Source organism: Coffea arabica, chromosome 9c (genome assembly GCF_036785885.1).
Source record: "Coffea arabica cultivar ET-39 chromosome 9c, Coffea Arabica ET-39 HiFi, whole genome shotgun sequence".
Classification (NCBI taxonomy): domain Eukaryota; kingdom Viridiplantae; phylum Streptophyta; class Magnoliopsida; order Gentianales; family Rubiaceae; genus Coffea; species Coffea arabica.
The window spans coordinates 20,827,260-20,853,646 of NC_092326.1; the positions used below are offsets into that span (position 1 = coordinate 20,827,260).

General features: G+C 40.7%; 1 protein-coding gene across 1 annotated transcript; it reads left to right on the forward strand.

Annotated features, from left to right (window-relative positions):
- Positions 1 to 21,641: 21,641 nt before the first annotated feature.
- LOC140014138 (uncharacterized) lies at positions 21,642 to 24,915 on the forward strand. The gene is made up of 4 exons (XM_072064544.1): positions 21,642 to 23,084; positions 23,502 to 23,763; positions 24,513 to 24,828; positions 24,906 to 24,915. Exons 1-4 carry the CDS (start codon positions 21,642 to 21,644, stop codon positions 24,913 to 24,915), a joined length of 2,031 nt encoding a protein of 676 aa, XP_071920645.1.
- Positions 24,916 to 26,387: the final 1,472 nt, after the last annotated feature.

A 26,387-nucleotide genomic window follows, 5' to 3' on the forward strand; every position in this document is an offset into this window, starting at 1 on the left:
TCAAACATTCATATCACAGATTGCATGTACAGAAATCGAGTTAAACAACAAGTGAGGAGAGTGGTACACTCACCAGTTCAAGTACAGGTCCTTCCAAAAATTTCCACCCAAAGTGGCCTAATCACCGTGAAACCCTAAGAATAACAAAGGTAAAACAGTTGGAATTTCGTCATCCAAAACCGAGTAAATAGGATGCACAACTGAGGTTCGATTACTAGTCAGGTACCTCTCCAAGATATATACTAGTACGGGAAAAAATAAAAGACGGCTTAAGAATAAAAGAAAACGGTTGGTCCTAAGAACATACACGACTCTAAAACCCCTCACTCCTCTCAAAATCATACTTACAATGATGTATTAGCTCATATCTCAAGGTGAAATTGAAAGCGAGAATAATTCCAAGAAAACAGAATTTTTCCAGTTTTGCACACCCCTAATTGAAAGTCATATCTTAGGATTCTTAAGTCCGAAATTGGTAAAATTTACGCCGTTGGAAAATAGACTCAAAGGGGTAAAATTTCTCAGAAGACACATTTAGAAGATTCATATCACAAGCCAATCAAATTTGAGCCTCAAATTGCTGTCTTAACCAGAAAAAAGCAGAACAGGTATACAATTTCAGTTAACTTTGAAAAATCACCATAAATCTCATAGACCAAACCAGAGACTGAAATTTACACGGATAATATCCCTGTGAATCTAGTTTAAAACACAATAAATGGAACTCAATTCCGATATTTTGACATCCAGATATTGCAGATTTCCCAGAACTGCTCCGGGGTTCCTGCGAAAATTTTAACAGCGTTTCCCCCTGTTTTTCTTACTTTTCACCCTACAATTCATCACCAAATTCAATCCAAATCAACCACAACCTCAAATATACTGCACAAGCTATTAAAACATCTAATTAGGGTCACAATACCCTTTATATATAGTCAATTACAACACAAGTTTAATAATGTAACCGAAAACCAATTTGAAAGACAATAGGCCAAACAAGCAGGTTTGACGTCTCTCGATGTTTCTGTCGCAACCTAAGCTACGCTTATCAGAAGGATGTACAATATACACCGTTTCGAAGCTAACAGAAAGGGCTACAATGTTGAAGAAGGCCATTCAGTCCAGTTTGTAGTACAGCTAGGTCAAAATTTCAATGTACCCAAACCAGAACCGCATAAACAGGTTAGCGAACCGCATTCTGGTTAAATAACCATAATTCAGGCTACCAAAGTCCAATTCAAGTGATTCCAAAGTCATCCGAAAGCTAAGATACCATGCTATATTTCTTAAGAAGACATCAACAACAAAATCAGTAGTATTCCTGGTCAAACTAACCAATTACAGAAATGGATTAGCAGGTTCGAATAGAAACAGGGCAGCAGGGGTATTTTGGTCTTTTCACAGACTACGTTGCTCCGATTTAGCTGAAATTTTGCAGAATACTATAAAACATCATTCTATACAACTTTCATGTTTTGTGCTAAGGCTAAATCGGCCTCTAACTAGGTGTAGCAGTACCGGGTAGAATTGGGGGAAAATGAAACCCTAATCTGGAAATTTTGGTACAAAGCGGAAATTTCCGCAAATAACTACAATTTACACACAATAGCTTCATTCTAAGATATACCAAGTCATCAACCATGGCCACACAATATTAAACATATGAAAACAGAAAAATTCAAGAATAAATATAAAAGTCACCAATCTCAACTAAAATCAAGAAATCTTTCACCAAATCACATCTTTAGCCACCACAAGTCATTAATTAAACATCATTAGATAGAAAAGAGGGGTTCCTTAGCCACTCACCTTATCAACCCAAGAAAGGAAGCAATTTAGCACCTTAGTTTTCCAAACCACTTCACTAATCACCTCACAACTACTAAGAGAAGGATTTTTATGGAGAACTTTCAAGTTTAATCGGTTGGTTTGTTGGATTGAGCAAGGTTGGAGCAAGAAATTTGAAGACTTTTTCCTTTCTTTTTCCTTGAAGGTGGCCGGCCAAGAAGCTTGGAATTTGGGTGATTTTTGAGTCAATTTTTGTATTAATTAGTAAAGTAGTAAATAGTGGTCAAAAGGTAAGAATAAATCTCCAAGTGACACTTGTCCCTCTCATTAAATGCAAAGTTATCCTTTTGTCTCTCTCACACTAATCCATTTAGTAACTTCTAATTATCCCTTCACACCTGATAAATTAAACCCAGTATACACAACTTAACCTAATTGGCCAAATTTTATCAAACTTACCGCACTAGTGGATCCCACATTTGGTACACACTCTTAAAACCTTATAAACTAACTTATACTAGAAAAAAAATGATTTCAAAACCATCTTTACTCATAAAAATTATTTTCACAATTTTTCGAATAAATAAAATGTGGAAAAGCGTGCAATTAATAGAAAATAAAACCTAGCAATTAAGAAAAGTACGGGTTCTCACACTCTCTCCCTCTTAAAGAAATTTCGTCCTCGAAATTTTCTTATCAACGGAATCTTTCAAAATCTAAGGTACCCAACAGATCGTACCTTCTACGTCCTCAGACGAGTCATGGACCTGATGGTGTTCTAAAGAGTATACCCGAGCCAGTACTTTCAATCCAGCTCCTTCCTTTTCCTACTGTCCAGGGTTAGTCTTAGTGGGTTGCAGGGTCCCTTTTCCTTTTCGCAATTGAACTGGGCAGTCAGCAATCCGATGATCGGCACTTCCGCAGCGCAGACATTTTCCCTCTTTCTTTCAACAATTTATCTCCGTATGATTTGGCCCTCCGCAATATCCACAGGGACCACGAGTAGCAGAGACCGGTCCCCCCTGAGAGACATCACACGACACCCCCAGTTGTCGTACTCCCCCGTTTCCCTTTCCAATCTTAGGAGGCGTACTTGTACCTTCTTGCTTAGAGCTACTCCCAGGAAAGCCCCTTTTCTTGGCTTGGAAGTCTTTCTCCTGCAGCCTACCATTCTCTACTCGTTGCGCCTTCTCTACGGCATCGCTGAAGGCGTTAATTTGGGCTACGGCTAGATCTTTCTGGATCTCCACGTTCAAGCCTTGGATAAAATGCCTGATCCGCCGTTGCTCGGTCATAATCAACTCAGGGGCGAATTTGGATAGGCGGGTGAACTGGCTTTCATATTCCGCTACAGATTGGGTCCCTTGGCAAAGTCGGATAAACTCGTCTTCCTTCCGCTCCTGGACCAGAGGAGGGAAGAATTTCGCGTTGAACTCCCGCATAAAATTCACCCAAGTCCTGGGCATTTGTTCCCGTTCCCATTTTTGCCGAACAACGTTCCACCAGGAACGGGCCGCCCCTTCCAGCTGAAAGACGGCAAAGGTTACCTGCCTCTCCTCGGTATAGTGCAAGGCAGTAAAAATATCTACAATTTTCTCGAGCCACCTTTCGGCGACATCCGGGTCAGGCCCCCCAATGAACTTCGGTGGGGCGAACTTCTGGAATCTCTCAAGAGCCCTATCGTCACTCTCGATGTGGTTGCCAGGGTTTTCAGGGTTAGGGTTCGGGTTTTGGCCCTGTTGCTGCACCACTTGTGCCAGCAGGTTGATCATTTGCTACATGGCAACAGCTATTTGAACGTTGGGGTCAACCCTCGGTTTAGGGTTGGGTCCAAATGAGGTTTCCCCAGCACTCCTGTCCGGCGTGGGTTGCCTACGCCCATGCCCACGTCCCCGGCCACTAAGTGTGCCCTTCATTGATCTAAGTCAATCTAAGGTCGAGGTGCAAAGATAATATTAAAGATAATTATAAGCATAAGCAAATAACAAGAGGTACACACAGATCAAGAGCATATATACACACAACTGTACCGAACCAGTCACACAGTAACAGTCAATTAGATACAACCAAAAGAGGTCCATGAAGGTAACAGGGTCATCCAAAAGTACTATAAACGAACTAGATTAAAGGCACAAAAGCAACTAACGAAAGTTATTTCCCTTCAAGGTCTCCATCCCGAATCCACGAGAATGCCACAATTTATATCTTACTCCAGATTAATCATACTTATGAACACCCGAACAAACCACATGAAGTTCCATAGAATCAAATTTCTAGCTCGCCCAAATCCTTTCTAACCTAGGCTCTCATTGATTTAGTAACCGGGCACAAGAATCCCAAATAAGATAATTCACAACTCGAGCCGGCCGGTCCCAAGCATAAATCATCCATATTAAAGATTCCTACCCGACATACTTATCTGTCTTCCTCAAGTTCCCTGATAGAGATTTTACACTTATAACATGCACGGTTCATATCTTACGCTCAAAAGAGCACTTAGCCCTTTAAACACCTTCACCAAAAGCAGGACCATAACACCACTTGGCCCAAGCTCACTTCGTGCAGAGACCACGCGAAGCAGCTATGATACCACCTGTGACAGCCCCACCTCACCCTAAGGCAAGTCAAAGGGTTCGGCGGACCGTCTGCCCAATTCTCGCCAGGACTACGGAATCGATACACACAAACCTACCATAGCACGCGCGAAAGGATCCAAGGAAAACGAACAGTCGGAAACTACATATATTTACATCGGAGTCTTGAACAAATGAACCAAAATACAAGTCAAAGTATATATGCTACACAAAATACAATTAGGGTTTCAGTTACAGAGGAGCATAAGCAAGAGAAGTCCTACATCTAGCTCAACTCTTTTCTTCGAAAAATCTTGGTTTCAAAACATGGAACCTTGTAAGGAAAACAAAGGTAACAGAAAGGGGTGAGCTTGCGCTCAATGAGGTACCAAAATAATAGCAAGTAAAAATCGTGGAACTTCATATTCAATTAGTCACATATGCAAATCAAATAAGGAATGAACAATCACCATAGATAGAAAGGATACGGGTGGCTCTCAGGAGCCAAATTCCCACTTGCTTCACTGAAGCTTGATCGAAAGAATAGTTGACACTCCGTCAACTTCCAAATGAAGTAACCAGTCCCGTCCAGTAGAGCACCACTTTACACCAAAATCCATCCACCAAACTTACCCCTATCGGGCCCGAACTCCAAACAGAAACAGAAGTGGTAATACTCGTGTATACCAGAATCAAAGGTCTCAATACCCAAAGATCCCAAAACAGACTACCGTGGTTCGTTATCTAATCGACCAGGCCCTTGCCGGCCCGACTCAAGTAACTAGCCACAGGTGTTGAGCTCAGAGGTCACAGAAAGGTCGTTGGATACAAGTTTCCAAATGACGTCCGAACAGATACAGATAACATATAACATATTCTGATTCGCACCAAAAATTGGCATATGAACAGACAAGAGAACGAGTGTGATAAAGTACACCCTCGTCTCAAACAAAATAATCAGATAGTTCAAACATTCATATCACAGATTGCATGTACAGAAATCGAGTTAAACAACAAGTGAGGAGAGTGGTACACTCACCAGTTCAAGTACAGGTCCTTCCAAAAATTTCCACCCAAAGTGGCCTAATCACCGTGAAACCCTAAGAATAACAAAGGTAAAACAGTTGGAATTTCGTCATCCAAAACCGAGTAAATAGGATGCACAACTGAGGTTCGATTACTAGTCAGGTACCTCTCCAAGATATATACTAGTACGGGAAAAAATAAAAGACGGCTTAAGAATAAAAGAAAACGGTTGGTCCTAAGAACATACACGACTCTAAAACCCCTCACTCCTCTCAAAATCATACTTACAATGATGTATTAGCTCATATCTCAAGGTGAAATTGAAAGCGAGAATAATTCCAAGAAAACAGAATTTTTCCAGTTTTGCACACCCCTAATTGAAAGTCATATCTTAGGATTCTTAAGTCCGAAATTGGTAAAATTTACGCCGTTGGAAAATAGACTCAAAGGGGTAAAATTTCTCAGAAGACACATTTAGAAGATTCATATCACAAGCCAATCAAATTTGAGCCTCAAATTGCTGTCTTAACCAGAAAAAAGCAGAACAGGTATACAATTTCAGTTAACTTTGAAAAATCACCATAAATCTCATAGACCAAACCAGAGACTGAAATTTACACGGATAATATCCCTGTGAATCTAGTTTAAAACACAATAAATGGAACTCAATTCCGATATTTTGACATCCAGATATTGCAGATTTCCCAGAACTGCTCCGGGGTTCCTGCGAAAATTTTAACAGCGTTTCCCCCTGTTTTTCTTACTTTTCACCCTACAATTCATCACCAAATTCAATCCAAATCAACCACAACCTCAAATATACTGCACAAGCTATTAAAACATCTAATTAGGGTCACAATACCCTTTATATATAGTCAATTACAACACAAGTTTAATAATGTAACCGAAAACCAATTTGAAAGACAATAGGCCAAACAAGCAGGTTTGACGTCTCTCGATGTTTCTGTCGCAACCTAAGCTACGCTTATCAGAAGGATGTACAATATACACCGTTTCGAAGCTAACAGAAAGGGCTACAATGTTGAAGAAGGCCATTCAGTCCAGTTTGTAGTACAGCTAGGTCAAAATTTCAATGTACCCAAACCAGAACCGCATAAACAGGTTAGCGAACCGCATTCTGGTTAAATAACCATAATTCAGGCTACCAAAGTCCAATTCAAGTGATTCCAAAGTCATCCGAAAGCTAAGATACCATGCTATATTTCTTAAGAAGACATCAACAACAAAATCAGTAGTATTCCTGGTCAAACTAACCAATTACAGAAATGGATTAGCAGGTTCGAATAGAAACAGGGCAGCAGGGGTATTTTGGTCTTTTCACAGACTACGTTGCTCCGATTTAGCTGAAATTTTGCAGAATACTATAAAACATCATTCTATACAACTTTCATGTTTTGTGCTAAGGCTAAATCGGCCTCTAACTAGGTGTAGCAGTACCGGGTAGAATTGGGGGAAAATGAAACCCTAATCTGGAAATTTTGGTACAAAGCGGAAATTTCCGCAAATAACTACAATTTACACACAATAGCTTCATTCTAAGATATACCAAGTCATCAACCATGGCCACACAATATTAAACATATGAAAACAGAAAAATTCAAGAATAAATATAAAAGTCACCAATCTCAACTAAAATCAAGAAATCTTTCACCAAATCACATCTTTAGCCACCACAAGTCATTAATTAAACATCATTAGATAGAAAAGAGGGGTTCCTTAGCCACTCACCTTATCAACCCAAGAAAGGAAGCAATTTAGCACCTTAGTTTTCCAAACCACTTCACTAATCACCTCACAACTACTAAGAGAAGGATTTTTATGGAGAACTTTCAAGTTTAATCGGTTGGTTTGTTGGATTGAGCAAGGTTGGAGCAAGAAATTTGAAGACTTTTTCCTTTCTTTTTCCTTGAAGGTGGCCGGCCAAGAAGCTTGGAATTTGGGTGATTTTTGAGTCAATTTTTGTATTAATTAGTAAAGTAGTAAATAGTGGTCAAAAGGTAAGAATAAATCTCCAAGTGACACTTGTCCCTCTCATTAAATGCAAAGTTATCCTTTTGTCTCTCTCACACTAATCCATTTAGTAACTTCTAATTATCCCTTCACACCTGATAAATTAAACCCAGTATACACAACTTAACCTAATTGGCCAAATTTTATCAAACTTACCGCACTAGTGGATCCCACATTTGGTACACACTCTTAAAACCTTATAAACTAACTTATACTAGAAAAAAAATGATTTCAAAACCATCTTTACTCATAAAAATTATTTTCACAATTTTTCGAATAAATAAAATGTGGAAAAGCGTGCAATTAATAGAAAATAAAACCTAGCAATTAAGAAAAGTACGGGTTCTCACACTCTCTCCCTCTTAAAGAAATTTCGTCCTCGAAATTTTCTTATCAACGGAATCTTTCAAAATCTAAGGTACCCAACAGATCGTACCTTCTACGTCCTCAGACGAGTCATGGACCTGATGGTGTTCTAAAGAGTATACCCGAGCCAGTACTTTCAATCCAGCTCCTTCCTTTTCCTACTGTCCAGGGTTAGTCTTAGTGGGTTGCAGGGTCCCTTTTCCTTTTCGCAATTGAACTGGGCAGTCAGCAATCCGATGATCGGCACTTCCGCAGCGCAGACATTTTCCCTCTTTCTTTCAACAATTTATCTCCGTATGATTTGGCCCTCCGCAATATCCACAGGGACCACGAGTAGCAGAGACCGGTCCCCCCTGAGAGACATCACACGACACCCCCAGTTGTCGTACTCCCCCGTTTCCCTTTCCAATCTTAGGAGGCGTACTTGTACCTTCTTGCTTAGAGCTACTCCCAGGAAAGCCCCTTTTCTTGGCTTGGAAGTCTTTCTCCTGCAGCCTACCATTCTCTACTCGTTGCGCCTTCTCTACGGCATCGCTGAAGGCGTTAATTTGGGCTACGGCTAGATCTTTCTGGATCTCCACGTTCAAGCCTTGGATAAAATGCCTGATCCGCCGTTGCTCGGTCATAATCAACTCAGGGGCGAATTTGGATAGGCGGGTGAACTGGCTTTCATATTCCGCTACAGATTGGGTCCCTTGGCAAAGTCGGATAAACTCGTCTTCCTTCCGCTCCTGGACCAGAGGAGGGAAGAATTTCGCGTTGAACTCCCGCATAAAATTCACCCAAGTCCTGGGCATTTGTTCCCGTTCCCATTTTTGCCGAACAACGTTCCACCAGGAACGGGCCGCCCCTTCCAGCTGAAAGACGGCAAAGGTTACCTGCCTCTCCTCGGTATAGTGCAAGGCAGTAAAAATATCTACAATTTTCTCGAGCCACCTTTCGGCGACATCCGGGTCAGGCCCCCCAATGAACTTCGGTGGGGCGAACTTCTGGAATCTCTCAAGAGCCCTATCGTCACTCTCGATGTGGTTGCCAGGGTTTTCAGGGTTAGGGTTCGGGTTTTGGCCCTGTTGCTGCACCACTTGTGCCAGCAGGTTGATCATTTGCTACATGGCAACAGCTATTTGAACGTTGGGGTCAACCCTCGGTTTAGGGTTGGGTCCAAATGAGGTTTCCCCAGCACTCCTGTCCGGCGTGGGTTGCCTACGCCCATGCCCACGTCCCCGGCCACTAAGTGTGCCCTTCATTGATCTAAGTCAATCTAAGGTCGAGGTGCAAAGATAATATTAAAGATAATTATAAGCATAAGCAAATAACAAGAGGTACACACAGATCAAGAGCATATATACACACAACTGTACCGAACCAGTCACACAGTAACAGTCAATTAGATACAACCAAAAGAGGTCCATGAAGGTAACAGGGTCATCCAAAAGTACTATAAACGAACTAGATTAAAGGCACAAAAGCAACTAACGAAAGTTATTTCCCTTCAAGGTCTCCATCCCGAATCCACGAGAATGCCACAATTTATATCTTACTCCAGATTAATCATACTTATGAACACCCGAACAAACCACATGAAGTTCCATAGAATCAAATTTCTAGCTCGCCCAAATCCTTTCTAACCTAGGCTCTCATTGATTTAGTAACCGGGCACAAGAATCCCAAATAAGATAATTCACAACTCGAGCCGGCCGGTCCCAAGCATAAATCATCCATATTAAAGATTCCTACCCGACATACTTATCTGTCTTCCTCAAGTTCCCTGATAGAGATTTTACACTTATAACATGCACGGTTCATATCTTACGCTCAAAAGAGCACTTAGCCCTTTAAACACCTTCACCAAAAGCAGGACCATAACACCACTTGGCCCAAGCTCACTTCGTGCAGAGACCACGCGAAGCAGCTATGATACCACCTGTGACAGCCCCACCTCACCCTAAGGCAAGTCAAAGGGTTCGGCGGACCGTCTGCCCAATTCTCGCCAGGACTACGGAATCGATACACACAAACCTACCATAGCACGCGCGAAAGGATCCAAGGAAAACGAACAGTCGGAAACTACATATATTTACATCGGAGTCTTGAACAAATGAACCAAAATACAAGTCAAAGTATATATGCTACACAAAATACAATTAGGGTTTCAGTTACAGAGGAGCATAAGCAAGAGAAGTCCTACATCTAGCTCAACTCTTTTCTTCGAAAAATCTTGGTTTCAAAACATGGAACCTTGTAAGGAAAACAAAGGTAACAGAAAGGGGTGAGCTTGCGCTCAATGAGGTACCAAAATAATAGCAAGTAAAAATCGTGGAACTTCATATTCAATTAGTCACATATGCAAATCAAATAAGGAATGAACAATCACCATAGATAGAAAGGATACGGGTGGCTCTCAGGAGCCAAATTCCCACTTGCTTCACTGAAGCTTGATCGAAAGAATAGTTGACACTCCGTCAACTTCCAAATGAAGTAACCAGTCCCGTCCAGTAGAGCACCACTTTACACCAAAATCCATCCACCAAACTTACCCCTATCGGGCCCGAACTCCAAACAGAAACAGAAGTGGTAATACTCGTGTATACCAGAATCAAAGGTCTCAATACCCAAAGATCCCAAAACAGACTACCGTGGTTCGTTATCTAATCGACCAGGCCCTTGCCGGCCCGACTCAAGTAACTAGCCACAGGTGTTGAGCTCAGAGGTCACAGAAAGGTCGTTGGATACAAGTTTCCAAATGACGTCCGAACAGATACAGATAACATATAACATATTCTGATTCGCACCAAAAATTGGCATATGAACAGACAAGAGAACGAGTGTGATAAAGTACACCCTCGTCTCAAACAAAATAATCAGATAGTTCAAACATTCATATCACAGATTGCATGTACAGAAATCGAGTTAAACAACAAGTGAGGAGAGTGGTACACTCACCAGTTCAAGTACAGGTCCTTCCAAAAATTTCCACCCAAAGTGGCCTAATCACCGTGAAACCCTAAGAATAACAAAGGTAAAACAGTTGGAATTTCGTCATCCAAAACCGAGTAAATAGGATGCACAACTGAGGTTCGATTACTAGTCAGGTACCTCTCCAAGATATATACTAGTACGGGAAAAAATAAAAGACGGCTTAAGAATAAAAGAAAACGGTTGGTCCTAAGAACATACACGACTCTAAAACCCCTCACTCCTCTCAAAATCATACTTACAATGATGTATTAGCTCATATCTCAAGGTGAAATTGAAAGCGAGAATAATTCCAAGAAAACAGAATTTTTCCAGTTTTGCACACCCCTAATTGAAAGTCATATCTTAGGATTCTTAAGTCCGAAATTGGTAAAATTTACGCCGTTGGAAAATAGACTCAAAGGGGTAAAATTTCTCAGAAGACACATTTAGAAGATTCATATCACAAGCCAATCAAATTTGAGCCTCAAATTGCTGTCTTAACCAGAAAAAAGCAGAACAGGTATACAATTTCAGTTAACTTTGAAAAATCACCATAAATCTCATAGACCAAACCAGAGACTGAAATTTACACGGATAATATCCCTGTGAATCTAGTTTAAAACACAATAAATGGAACTCAATTCCGATATTTTGACATCCAGATATTGCAGATTTCCCAGAACTGCTCCGGGGTTCCTGCGAAAATTTTAACAGCGTTTCCCCCTGTTTTTCTTACTTTTCACCCTACAATTCATCACCAAATTCAATCCAAATCAACCACAACCTCAAATATACTGCACAAGCTATTAAAACATCTAATTAGGGTCACAATACCCTTTATATATAGTCAATTACAACACAAGTTTAATAATGTAACCGAAAACCAATTTGAAAGACAATAGGCCAAACAAGCAGGTTTGACGTCTCTCGATGTTTCTGTCGCAACCTAAGCTACGCTTATCAGAAGGATGTACAATATACACCGTTTCGAAGCTAACAGAAAGGGCTACAATGTTGAAGAAGGCCATTCAGTCCAGTTTGTAGTACAGCTAGGTCAAAATTTCAATGTACCCAAACCAGAACCGCATAAACAGGTTAGCGAACCGCATTCTGGTTAAATAACCATAATTCAGGCTACCAAAGTCCAATTCAAGTGATTCCAAAGTCATCCGAAAGCTAAGATACCATGCTATATTTCTTAAGAAGACATCAACAACAAAATCAGTAGTATTCCTGGTCAAACTAACCAATTACAGAAATGGATTAGCAGGTTCGAATAGAAACAGGGCAGCAGGGGTATTTTGGTCTTTTCACAGACTACGTTGCTCCGATTTAGCTGAAATTTTGCAGAATACTATAAAACATCATTCTATACAACTTTCATGTTTTGTGCTAAGGCTAAATCGGCCTCTAACTAGGTGTAGCAGTACCGGGTAGAATTGGGGGAAAATGAAACCCTAATCTGGAAATTTTGGTACAAAGCGGAAATTTCCGCAAATAACTACAATTTACACACAATAGCTTCATTCTAAGATATACCAAGTCATCAACCATGGCCACACAATATTAAACATATGAAAACAGAAAAATTCAAGAATAAATATAAAAGTCACCAATCTCAACTAAAATCAAGAAATCTTTCACCAAATCACATCTTTAGCCACCACAAGTCATTAATTAAACATCATTAGATAGAAAAGAGGGGTTCCTTAGCCACTCACCTTATCAACCCAAGAAAGGAAGCAATTTAGCACCTTAGTTTTCCAAACCACTTCACTAATCACCTCACAACTACTAAGAGAAGGATTTTTATGGAGAACTTTCAAGTTTAATCGGTTGGTTTGTTGGATTGAGCAAGGTTGGAGCAAGAAATTTGAAGACTTTTTCCTTTCTTTTTCCTTGAAGGTGGCCGGCCAAGAAGCTTGGAATTTGGGTGATTTTTGAGTCAATTTTTGTATTAATTAGTAAAGTAGTAAATAGTGGTCAAAAGGTAAGAATAAATCTCCAAGTGACACTTGTCCCTCTCATTAAATGCAAAGTTATCCTTTTGTCTCTCTCACACTAATCCATTTAGTAACTTCTAATTATCCCTTCACACCTGATAAATTAAACCCAGTATACACAACTTAACCTAATTGGCCAAATTTTATCAAACTTACCGCACTAGTGGATCCCACATTTGGTACACACTCTTAAAACCTTATAAACTAACTTATACTAGAAAAAAAATGATTTCAAAACCATCTTTACTCATAAAAATTATTTTCACAATTTTTCGAATAAATAAAATGTGGAAAAGCGTGCAATTAATAGAAAATAAAACCTAGCAATTAAGAAAAGTACGGGTTCTCACACTCTCTCCCTCTTAAAGAAATTTCGTCCTCGAAATTTTCTTATCAACGGAATCTTTCAAAATCTAAGGTACCCAACAGATCGTACCTTCTACGTCCTCAGACGAGTCATGGACCTGATGGTGTTCTAAAGAGTATACCCGAGCCAGTACTTTCAATCCAGCTCCTTCCTTTTCCTACTGTCCAGGGTTAGTCTTAGTGGGTTGCAGGGTCCCTTTTCCTTTTCGCAATTGAACTGGGCAGTCAGCAATCCGATGATCGGCACTTCCGCAGCGCAGACATTTTCCCTCTTTCTTTCAACAATTTATCTCCGTATGATTTGGCCCTCCGCAATATCCACAGGGACCACGAGTAGCAGAGACCGGTCCCCCCTGAGAGACATCACACGACACCCCCAGTTGTCGTACTCCCCCGTTTCCCTTTCCAATCTTAGGAGGCGTACTTGTACCTTCTTGCTTAGAGCTACTCCCAGGAAAGCCCCTTTTCTTGGCTTGGAAGTCTTTCTCCTGCAGCCTACCATTCTCTACTCGTTGCGCCTTCTCTACGGCATCGCTGAAGGCGTTAATTTGGGCTACGGCTAGATCTTTCTGGATCTCCACGTTCAAGCCTTGGATAAAATGCCTGATCCGCCGTTGCTCGGTCATAATCAACTCAGGGGCGAATTTGGATAGGCGGGTGAACTGGCTTTCATATTCCGCTACAGATTGGGTCCCTTGGCAAAGTCGGATAAACTCGTCTTCCTTCCGCTCCTGGACCAGAGGAGGGAAGAATTTCGCGTTGAACTCCCGCATAAAATTCACCCAAGTCCTGGGCATTTGTTCCCGTTCCCATTTTTGCCGAACAACGTTCCACCAGGAACGGGCCGCCCCTTCCAGCTGAAAGACGGCAAAGGTTACCTGCCTCTCCTCGGTATAGTGCAAGGCAGTAAAAATATCTACAATTTTCTCGAGCCACCTTTCGGCGACATCCGGGTCAGGCCCCCCAATGAACTTCGGTGGGGCGAACTTCTGGAATCTCTCAAGAGCCCTATCGTCACTCTCGATGTGGTTGCCAGGGTTTTCAGGGTTAGGGTTCGGGTTTTGGCCCTGTTGCTGCACCACTTGTGCCAGCAGGTTGATCATTTGCTACATGGCAACAGCTATTTGAACGTTGGGGTCAACCCTCGGTTTAGGGTTGGGTCCAAATGAGGTTTCCCCAGCACTCCTGTCCGGCGTGGGTTGCCTACGCCCATGCCCACGTCCCCGGCCACTAAGTGTGCCCTTCATTGATCTAAGTCAATCTAAGGTCGAGGTGCAAAGATAATATTAAAGATAATTATAAGCATAAGCAAATAACAAGAGGTACACACAGATCAAGAGCATATATACACACAACTGTACCGAACCAGTCACACAGTAACAGTCAATTAGATACAACCAAAAGAGGTCCATGAAGGTAACAGGGTCATCCAAAAGTACTATAAACGAACTAGATTAAAGGCACAAAAGCAACTAACGAAAGTTATTTCCCTTCAAGGTCTCCATCCCGAATCCACGAGAATGCCACAATTTATATCTTACTCCAGATTAATCATACTTATGAACACCCGAACAAACCACATGAAGTTCCATAGAATCAAATTTCTAGCTCGCCCAAATCCTTTCTAACCTAGGCTCTCATTGATTTAGTAACCGGGCACAAGAATCCCAAATAAGATAATTCACAACTCGAGCCGGCCGGTCCCAAGCATAAATCATCCATATTAAAGATTCCTACCCGACATACTTATCTGTCTTCCTCAAGTTCCCTGATAGAGATTTTACACTTATAACATGCACGGTTCATATCTTACGCTCAAAAGAGCACTTAGCCCTTTAAACACCTTCACCAAAAGCAGGACCATAACACCACTTGGCCCAAGCTCACTTCGTGCAGAGACCACGCGAAGCAGCTATGATACCACCTGTGACAGCCCCACCTCACCCTAAGGCAAGTCAAAGGGTTCGGCGGACCGTCTGCCCAATTCTCGCCAGGACTACGGAATCGATACACACAAACCTACCATAGCACGCGCGAAAGGATCCAAGGAAAACGAACAGTCGGAAACTACATATATTTACATCGGAGTCTTGAACAAATGAACCAAAATACAAGTCAAAGTATATATGCTACACAAAATACAATTAGGGTTTCAGTTACAGAGGAGCATAAGCAAGAGAAGTCCTACATCTAGCTCAACTCTTTTCTTCGAAAAATCTTGGTTTCAAAACATGGAACCTTGTAAGGAAAACAAAGGTAACAGAAAGGGGTGAGCTTGCGCTCAATGAGGTACCAAAATAATAGCAAGTAAAAATCGTGGAACTTCATATTCAATTAGTCACATATGCAAATCAAATAAGGAATGAACAAACACCATAGATAGAAAGGATACGGGTGGCTCTCAGGAGCCAAATTCCCACTTGCTTCACTGAAGCTTGATCGAAAGAATAGTTGACACTCCGTCAACTTCCAAATGAAGTAACCAGTCCCGTCCAGTAGAGCACCACTTTACACCAAAATCCATCCACCAAACTTACCCCTATCGGGCCCGAACTCCAAACAGAAACAGAAGTGGTAATACTCGTGTATACCAGAATCAAAGGTCTCAATACCCAAAGATCCCAAAACAGACTACCGTGGTTCGTTATCTAATCGACCAGGCCCTTGCCGGCCCGACTCAAGTAACTAGCCACAGGTGTTGAGCTCAGAGGTCACAGAAAGGTCGTTGGATACAAGTTTCCAAATGACGTCCGAACAGATACAGATAACAGATAACATATTCTGATTCGCACCAAAAATTGGCACATGAATAGACAAGAGAACGAGTGTGATAAAGTACACCCTCGTCTCAAACAAAATAAACAGATAGTTCAAACGTTCATATCATAGATTGCATGTACAGAAACCGAGTTAAACAACAAGTGAGGGGAGTGGTACACTCACCAGTTCAAGTACAGGTCTTTCCAAAAATTTCTACCCAAAGTGGCCTAATCACCGTGAAACCCTAAGAATAACAAAGGTAAAACAATTGGAATTTCCTCATCCAAAACCGAGTAAATAGGATGCACAACTGAGGTTCGATTACTAGTCAGGTACCTCTCCAAGTTATATACTAGTACGGACAAAAATAAAAGACGGCTTAAGAATAAAAGAAAACGGTTGGTCCTAAGAACATACACGACTCCAAAACCCCTCACTCCTCTCAAAATCGTACTTACAATGATGTACTAGCTCATATCTCAAGGTGAAATTGAAAGCGAGAATAATTCCAAGAAAACAGAATTTTTCCAGTTTTGCACACCCCTAATTGAAAGTCATATCTTAGGATTCTTAAGTCCAAAATTAGTAAAATTTACGCCGTTGGAAAATAGACTCAAAGGGGTAAAATTTCTCAGAAGACACATTTAGAAGATTCAAATCACAAGCCAATCAAATTCGAGCCTCAAATTGCTGTCTTAACCAGAAAAAGGCAGAACAGGTATACAATTTCAGTTAACTTTGAAAAATCACCATAAATCTCACAGACCAAACCAGAGACTGAAATTTACATGGTTCATAGCCCTGTGAATCTAGTTTAAAACACAACAAACGGAACTCAATTCCGATATTTTGACATCCAGATATTGCAGATTTCCCAGAACTGCTCCGGGGTTCCTGCGAAAATTTTAACAGCGTTTCCCCTTGCTTTTCTTACTTTTCACCCTACAATTCATCACCAAATTCAACCCAAATCAACCACAACCTCAAATATACTTCACAAGCTATTAAAACATCTAATTAGGGTCGCAATACCCTTTATATATAGTCAATTACAACACAAGTTTAATAATGTAACCGAAAATCAATTTGAAAGACAATAGGCCAAACAGGCAGGTTTGACGTCTCTCGATGTTTCAATCGCAACCTAAGCTACGCTTATCGGATGGATGTACAATACACACTGTTTCGAAACTAACAGAAAGGGCTACAATGTTGAAGAAGGCCACTCAGTCCAGTTTGTAGTGCAACTAGGTCAAAATTTCGATGTACCCAAACCAGAACCGCATAAACAGGTTAGCGAACCGCATTTTGGTTAAATAACCATAATTCAGGCTACCAAAGTCCAATTCAAGTGATTCCAAAGCCATCCGAAAGCTAAGATACCAGGCTATATTTCTTAAGAAGACATCAACAACAAAATTGTGACAGCCCCACCTTCCTCTAAGGCGAACCAAAGGGGTTAGCGGACTGCCTGCCCAGCCTCGCCAGGACTAACGGTTCAGTTCACATCGATCTAAGACGTGTCAGAACATACTAATGCGCGTAAGCGAGTCACAATGTCCAAATAAAAAAAAATGAAACCGGAGTCGGCCATGAATAGTAACTGACACGTCAAAATCCAACCGAACATCAAGCCCCTTTCCTCGTTTGTATACTTGATCGGACTTCATTAACCCTCCGTCAATGTTTAAGAGTAACCAACCGTAGGCTCCACTTTACTTCCATTCCGTCCACCTAACATTCCCCTACCGGGCCTGAACTCCAAACACTTGCAATGTGGTATTACTCGAGTATACCGGAATCGAGAGTCTCTCATACTACAAGATTCCATATAACAGTCCCCAAGGCTCATTAATTGGCACGACCAAACCCTCGCCGGCTCGATTCAATCAACTACCAATGGGGTTGAGCTCAATGGTAACAATCATGGTCGTTGGATACTCGTCCAAACGACACCAAGTCAAGTACTTTCATTTCATGTAACATTCCAATAACATGATAAACAATGATATAAGGCATATAAGTGAGAGTGATAAAGTACACCCTGACTTCAATCAATATCGATGGTGCAGTAAACATTCAACGCATCAAGTTCAAGTATTAAAGCCATATAGAAACACACATGTGAGTAGTACACTCACCAAGCTTGAAAATGATATTTCATACACCTCCGTCAAAGGAGCGTCGTAAACCACCGGCACGCCCTAAAACATGCAAACAAGTACAATGAGACTCGATAACGAGTCATAAACCAATGCCAAATACTACCAAAATAGGGTTCCATAAGCATACATAAGCATTAGAGGAAACCAGAAAAATCCGGAAATGGGGTTAAGTGTTAACCCAAAAAAAATAGTTTTTGATATCATTTTGCGGTTTTGGCACCAAAAGCACTACGATTATCGGATGAAGGTACAGGACCCACCGTTTCGAAGCTAAGAGATAGGGCTACAGTGTTGAAGAAGGTCACTCTGCCCAGTTTCGAGTGTAAGCAGGTCAAAAATGCAATATACTACACCAGAATCGGAAAAACAGGTTCACAAAACGCATTCTGGTGGAAATATCCTAAATCAGGCTACCTAAGTCCAAATCCAGTAATTCCAAAGCTATCCAAAAGCTAAGATACAGGGATACATTTCATCAGAAGACCTCAACAACCAATTCTGAAGCATTCCCAACCAAATTAACCAATTACAGTCGCAGTTCTCAAGTTCGGGTAGAAACAGGACAGCAAGGGTAATTCCATCTTTTCACAAGTTATGCTACTCCAATTGACCTGAAATTTTGCAGACATTTCTAAAATATCATTTCCTACAACTTTCATGTTTTAACCCAAGGCCAATTCGGCCTCTAACTATGACCTACTGTGCCGGGCAGAATGTATAATCATAAAACCCTAACTTTCCAAATTTCTTCCAAAACAGAAATTGCTTGCAATTAACCACTTTTTCCACCTTCTAGATTCCTTAAATACCATTTCCAATCATTATACATGACCACATAATCATATTCATATGAAAACAGAAAAATCACCAATAATTATAAGACTTCACCAATTCAACCAAAAATCAAGATATAATCCATAAAATTGCATCTTATACTACCACCAATCATGAATTAAGCTTCATTAGAGGGAGGAGAGGGGTTCTTCACAACTCACCTTAGCAACACAAGAGAGAGAGCAACTAGTAATGAGGAGGGGCTCAAGGCTGCTCGAACTTCTAGCGCTCAAGTCATGCAAATACCAAGTGGTCCGATTACAAGAGCGCGTGTTAGAAGACTTCAAGAATCACTTCAAGCTCTTGTTTGAACGATTCAAGAACGAGTTGGTGATGACTTGAGGACCATTGAAGGATTACATAATGGAGAAACTACTCTATACACTTTCCTTCAGGTGGAAGAATCAAGTGAAGACTAGTTCGCGGATTACTAGCTTGTTAATTAGGGTTTTTAGTTACCATTATTAGTTGTTTGTTAGTTGCTAGATATTAAGTTAATACAACTTGGACAAATCCACCCTTAATGAAGGGCAAGATCGTCCAGTGGACATTCTAGGGTTTTGAGTCTTGTAAGGCTATATATATAGCCTAGGTATTCATTCACAAAAAGATAATTCGGATTTTTATAAAATATTCGTGAGTTTATTCACTCTCTCTTGCCTCAAGAGAATTTCCTTTGAATAATTGAGAATTAATCTCAAGTTGTTCATCGAACTTATCAATCAAGTAGTCTCCTTGATTGTGGCGTTCTTCTATCTATACTTTTGGTTCACTAAATTTGCTAGTCTTGGGTTAAGGAGCATCCTTAGTTCGTGACTTGTAATTCTAGAAGGGTCAAAGTTCCGCGATTCAATTCAACTTGGTGTTCGCCTAGATCCGTCGCACATCAGTTGGTATTCAGAGCTAGTCGACGACATCAAGTATATCCCGTTGAGTTTGTTCGTAAGCTTTCTAGTAAATTTTATCTTGCAAAACTGGTCGTGTCTCTCTTTGTGTCAAGTCCGATTATTATTACAAAAAAAAAAAAAAATTCTGTCCGCCTTTGTTTGTTCTTGTTGCGTCGCTCTTTGTGTCCTTTTTGCTTCGTGTCCACTTCGTGCATTACTTGGTGCGTGAATTTTTCTTGAAATCTACCTTCAAGTGTAGCCGTGTTTTGTTCCTTGCATATTCTGTTTAAATATCAAAAAAAAAAAATTTCGACGGCGAGGGTTTTCACTTGCAACTAGGCTTTCCTTGGGCGCAAGTCTTGCCAAATCTGTCCAAACTTTAGTTTACTCCACCAAGTTGTTCTAGTTAATTTCCTAAACTGATTTTGTGGTTAAACTTGTTTGGGGTGGAATCTTGAAGAGGGGCTACACTAATCTAGGATTTCTTGAAGTTCTTGTAAACTATCTAAGAGGTCCTTGTAACTCTTGGGAGATTCTTCTTAGCCTTGGAGAATTAGGGTTGCGAGTTGGAAATTGACCTTTATTTCTGGAAATTTTACTCCCAAAGCAGCCGAGTAGTTGAGTTATTCTTTAAGTCAAAAAAAAAAGGAAAACGAAAAGGAAAAGAGAAAAGGCATTCGGGTAGCAAACAACAAAGAAGGAAGCCGCACTTTTATTTGCCAAATTCTGTCTTGTTGCAATTGTTCCAACAAACCAGAAAATTACATCAAGAAAAGAATACTCAAAAGTTTTGACCAACTTCCTCTTGAAAATCTTGAGCACCTTGAGCCTTGATCACTTGTATCACCCGTTGAGATTTTTGAGGATCTTGATCATCTTGATTCTTGAAGACTTGCACCTCCCTTCGTATAAAAAGTTTCTTGTACGTCCTTGCATCCATACGGGGCTTCCTTGGCTTAGGAGTAAACCTCTTGGGAATTTCTTGAGCAGGCCTGGGGAATTCTTGAGTGACGTCGCTTGTATCATCTTGTGAAGCCATTGATTAGAACCAAGCGTCAAAACTGTCCTTGTGTGGAGCAAAGAGGAGGGGGCCGAATTGTTTGTTCTTGAGAGAGTAAGGGACGAAAAATTTGGGGGGCAAGGGTCGGCTTTAAGAAGAGGAAATTTTGGAAAATTTTAGAGGTTAGGAAGCTACCAAATCTGGAAAATTTTTAGGAAGTTCTAGTCGACTTTGAGAGGGATTTAAGAAGAGGAAATTTTGGAAAATTTTAGAGGTTAGGAAGCTACCAAATCTGGAAAATTTTTAGGAAGTTCTAGCCGACTTTGAGAGGGATTTAAGAAGAGGAATTCTGGAAGATTTTAGAGGTTAGGAAACTACCAAATCTGGAAAATTTTTAAGGCAGTCCTTGCCAACTTTAGGGAGATTTCCAAAGAGGTTCTACACCTAACTTGATTCCAAAATTCAATTAGGAAACTAAGTAAAACACTTGGGAAATTCCACCATTGCACTTGGACATTTTCTCTTTTTTTTGAACATCATTTTTTTTTCTTTCTTTATTCCATCCCTTGTCAAATTCGTTACTTGAGCTTTCCGTTTCTACTCTTGTTCTTTGTTCCTTTGGTACAAGTGGGTACTATTTGATTAAGGTTTGATTGACCTTCTTTGAGAAAAATTTCTGATTTCTTCAAAGGAAACAATCAACTGGCTTGAGAAGTGAATTGGTGAAGAGCATTAGAGTGACATAAGCACTGACGTGAAAACACTAGAGGAGTGAAATACTTAAGGGAGCGAGTGAGGCCTTTTCTCCTAACAATTTGTCAAGTTTTGCAAGTTTCACCATGTGTCAGGAAAATGAACTTACCATTGCTCAATTATCACTTAAAATGGATGCTATGTGGAAAGATATGCAAAGGAGATTTGACCAAAGGCTGGAAACAATCCATGAGCAGATTGATCAACTAACTTCATCTAAAGCCTCTTCTAGGAAATCTAGGAGACAACCTATCCTGGATGAATCTAGTGACTCCAATGCCGATTCGGAACATGAGGCATATGAGCAAGGAAGACCGAGGCGAAACAAGAAAGCAATTGGTGATGCAATCAAAGGGATTAAGATGAAGATTTCTCCGTTCCAAGGCAAATCTGATCCGGATACGTACCTTGAATGGGAGAGTCGAGTAGAACTAGTATTCGATTGTAATGACTACACCGATGCACAAAAATTGAGACTTGCCGTAGTCGAATTCACCGACTATGCCATAGTTTGGTGGGAACAAGTGGTTACAAGCAGGAGAAGGTGTGGTGAACTACCTATAACCACTTGGACTGAGCTCAAGAGGCTTATGAAGAGGCGATTTGTGCCAAGTCACTACCATAGAGACTTGTACCAAAAACTTCAAACCTTGACTCAAGGTCAACGGTCAGTTGAGGACTACTACAAGGACATGGAAATCTCCATGTTGAGAGCTGATATTCAAGAAGATAGAGAGGCTACAATGGCAAGATTTCTCAATGGTCTGAGGGTTGAAATAGCCGATCAACTGGAGCTTCAATACTATGTGGAGATAGAAAATATGGTGGAGAAGGCTATCAAGATTGAGCAAAGGCTCAAGAGGAGGGGTACAACCACAAATTATAACCCTCATCCACAAACATTTCCTCGTCCATTCCAGCCTAGAAGGGAAGAGAGAGGGTCGAATGCTTGGACCACTCCAAAGCCGAAGCACGATCAAAGGTCAAGCTCACGGCCGCCTTTTTCAAAAACCGACTCCAAGGTTGTGTCAAAATCAACAATTGAAACTTCAAAACCTAGGAATCGTGACACCAAATGTTGGAGGTGTCAAGGAGTTGGATATATTGCAAGCCAATGTCCAAATCCAAGGACCATGCTTGTACTACCAAATGGAGACATTGTCACTGATGACGAAGAGGAGGAGTACAAAGACATGCCTCCCTTGGTTGACGAGGAAGATGAGATAGAGGAAGTGCCAACTCAAGACAAAGTTGGATTGGTAGCAAGAAGGGCACTAGCTACTCAAGCTAGTAAAGATGAGCTTCAACGTGACAACATCTTTTACACCAGGTGCCATGTGACCAACAAGGTATGCAGCTTAGTGATTGACCCAGGGAGTTGCACTAATGTTGCTAGTGCATTGATGGTGGAGAAACTAAACTTGCCAACTAGTGAACACCCCCGTCCCTATAAACTTCAATGGTTAAACAACAGTGGAGAGGTCCATGTTCATAAACAAGTTTTAGTTACATTCCGCATTGGTAGGTACGAAGATGATGTTATGTGTGATGTGGTACCAATGCAAGCTGCACATGTACTCTTAGGGCGTCCTTGGCAATTTGACAAAAGAGTCACTTTTGACGGTTTCTTGAACAAATACTCTTTCATGCATAATTGTAAAAAGATTACACTTGCACCTCTTACATCTCAACAAGTGCATGAGGATCAAGTAAGTCTACAAAAAGAGTATGACCTGCATGCTTCCACCAAGAAGGAAAACGCCAAAGCTAAGAAATTAGAGTTGGCCAACCCTTCTTCAAGCAAATTGGATCACTCCTATTCGACCATAGAGCCCATACAGGAGAGAAAACCCAGCATGCTTGCCAAGGTGAAAAATGTGAGAAAGGCCTTGCATTCTAACCAGGTTTTGTTTATTCTATTTGGCAAGGAATCCTTACTCACTAATGCTCTTGATGCTTCTTTGCCTAGTATTATTACTAACCTCTTACAGGAGTATCAAGACGTCTTTCCTGAGGATATACCTAATGGTTTGCCTCCATTAAGGGGAATTGAACATCAAATTGATTTCATTCCTGGATCTTCCCTTCCAAACAAGGCACCATATAGGACTAATCCTGAGGAAACCAAGGAGCAACAACGACAAGTGGAGGAGTTGCTTAGTAAGGGTTGGATTCACGAGAGTCTAAGCCCCTGTGCTGTCCCAGTTCTACTTGTTCCAAAGAAAGATGGAGGATGGAGAATGTGCACTGATTGTAGGGCAATTAATGCCATAACGGTAAAGTACCGCCATCCCATACCTCGTTTGGATGACATGCTTGATGAATTACATGGTGCTATCATTTTTACTAAGATTGATTTGAAAAGTGGTTACCATCAAATTCGCATGAAAGAATGAGATGAATGGAAAACTGCATTTAAAAAAAACATGGTCTTTATGAGTGGTTGGTCATGCCTTTTGGGCTAACCAATGCACCAAGTACTTTTATGAGACTAATGAATCATGTTTTACGTTCTTTCATTGGTAAATTTGTGGTCGGTTACTTTGATGACATTTTGATCTATAGTAGGAGTCTAGATGAGCATGTTGTGCATTTACAAATGGTCCTAGATGCACTTCGCAAGGCGAGCCTCTACGCTAACCTTAAGAAGTGTACCTTTGGCACAAATCAATTGGTTTTCCTAGGCTATGTTGTAAGTGAGCAGGGAATTCATGTTGATCAAGAAAAGGTGAAGGCTATTAGTGAATGGCCAACCCCTACCAATGTAAGTGAGGTGAGAAGTTTCCATGACTTGGCAAGCTTCTATAGGCGTTTTGTCAAGGATTTTAGCACAATTGCTGCCCCACTTACGTCAATTGTCAAGAAAGATGTGCAATTTCATTGGGGAGAGGAACAAGCTAAGTCTTTCCAATTACTTAAACACAAGCTCACACATGCACCTGTTCTTAGTTTACCTAATTTTAACAAAGCTTTTGAAGTAGAGTGTGATGCCTCTGGTATAGGTATTGGAGCTGTTTTACTCCAAGAGGGTCGCCCGATTGCCTACTTTAGCGAGAAGTTGAATGGAGCTGCTCTAAACTACTCAACCTATGATAAGGAACTAATGGCCTTAGTGCGAGCTCTACAAACATGGCAACATTACCTTCGCCCTCGTGAGTTTGTCTTGCACACAGATCATGAGTCGCTCAAGCACATCAAGTCCCAAGACAAGTTGAGTAAGCGACATGCGAGATGGATTACCTTCATTGACAGTTTTACCTTTGTGATCAAATACAAGACAGGTAAGACGAATGTTGTGGCTGATGCACTCTCACGAAGGTATGCACTTATCACTACATTAGATGCTAAGTTGCTTGGTTTTGAATTTCTTAAAGATCTTTATGCCACTGACTCAGATTTTGGTGAGATTTTTGTCTCCTTGCCACGACACTCTCGTGAGCACTATTTCATCTCTCAGGGGTTCTTATACTACAAGGACAAGCTTTGCATTCCCAAGAGCTCCATGCGCACACTCCTTGATACGAACCAAGAGACACCATTGCGAACTATTCGAGTTCCCCTAGGACCCGTAACTCGAGCACGAGCTAAGAAGATGAGGGAGGAACTCCAAGGACTTGTTCATGAGATACAAGGCCAAGAAATTGTCCCCAAGGTCATTGAGGGGCTTGAGCATGAAGGAATGAAAGTCATCCATGTAGTGCACGTCAAAGAGAACCATGTGTGACCCTTCTCTAGTCACATTTGCTGTTTTAGTTAAGTCATTGTAATAAGGGTTTAATAGTCCATAGCCTTGCTTTATTTACCTAAGCGATGACCTCATAAGGTCATTTACCTAAGCGATGACCTCATAAGGTTGTTTACCTAAGGGATGACCTCATAAGGTTTGGTCAAGCCTATAATTGTTAGTCTTAGTCAAGACCACAACTCTAGACTAGTTCCACATTTAGTTGTTCATCTCTATGTAAGGCTATAAATAGCCCACACTTCCAATGGTTTAGGCATTCAATCAATAAATCAGATTTTGAGAGTTTTCTTGGTTTCTCCAAGGGTTCTTGAATACCTTAGAATTTCTCTAGGTGTTCGTGACTTATCAATCTAGAATCGCACTAGGTTGTGGCGTCTTCTACCATTATACCAAGGTTCGTTAACCACGTGATTAACGGGTTGAGGTCATCCGCTTCGAACTTGGTGTCCTCTTGTCGATCCTGAAGCTAATCTTTTACGGGTTTCGTCACAAGGTTGGCGACGTTCGTATCAGTTGGTAATCAGAGCTAATTAAGAGGTATCACGTTATATCCTTTTTTTTTATTTGCTTTTCGAGTCAAGTTGTCGAAAATTCTGTTTTCGTGTTCTAAGTTGCTATCCGCAATTTCCAGATTTGTTACTTCGTGTTCTTGCGTTATTTTTCCAGATTTGTTACGACATAAACTTGTGTCTAGTTGTTGTTAATTGCTGTGGTTAGCCTGGTTTGGTCCAGCCTTTTTTTTTGTGTCTTATTCTTGATTCCTTGTTTGAGTCTTGTTTCTATCCTGTTATATCCATTCAATTCCAGTCTTTTGTTCTATTTGATCATTCGAGGTTACTGTTCATCCGAAAAAAATCAGTTTGTAGCAAGGGTTTTAGAGTCCTATCTAGTTATTACCTTGTGTTCTTGTTTACATACAAAAAAAAAAAAAATTAGCTGGCTAACCTTACAAAAATTCCTGGAAATCTGTCTTGACCAAAACTTGGGTTTCTTGAAGTTCCTGATTGTTTAAAACCACAATCTTGAAGTTCTTGGAACTTTAGTTGGGATTCTTGAAGCCAACCAAAATCTGTCTTGATCAAATCGTGAAATCTTGGATTGTTTAGGGAGGAAATCATCTTCAATTTTGTGT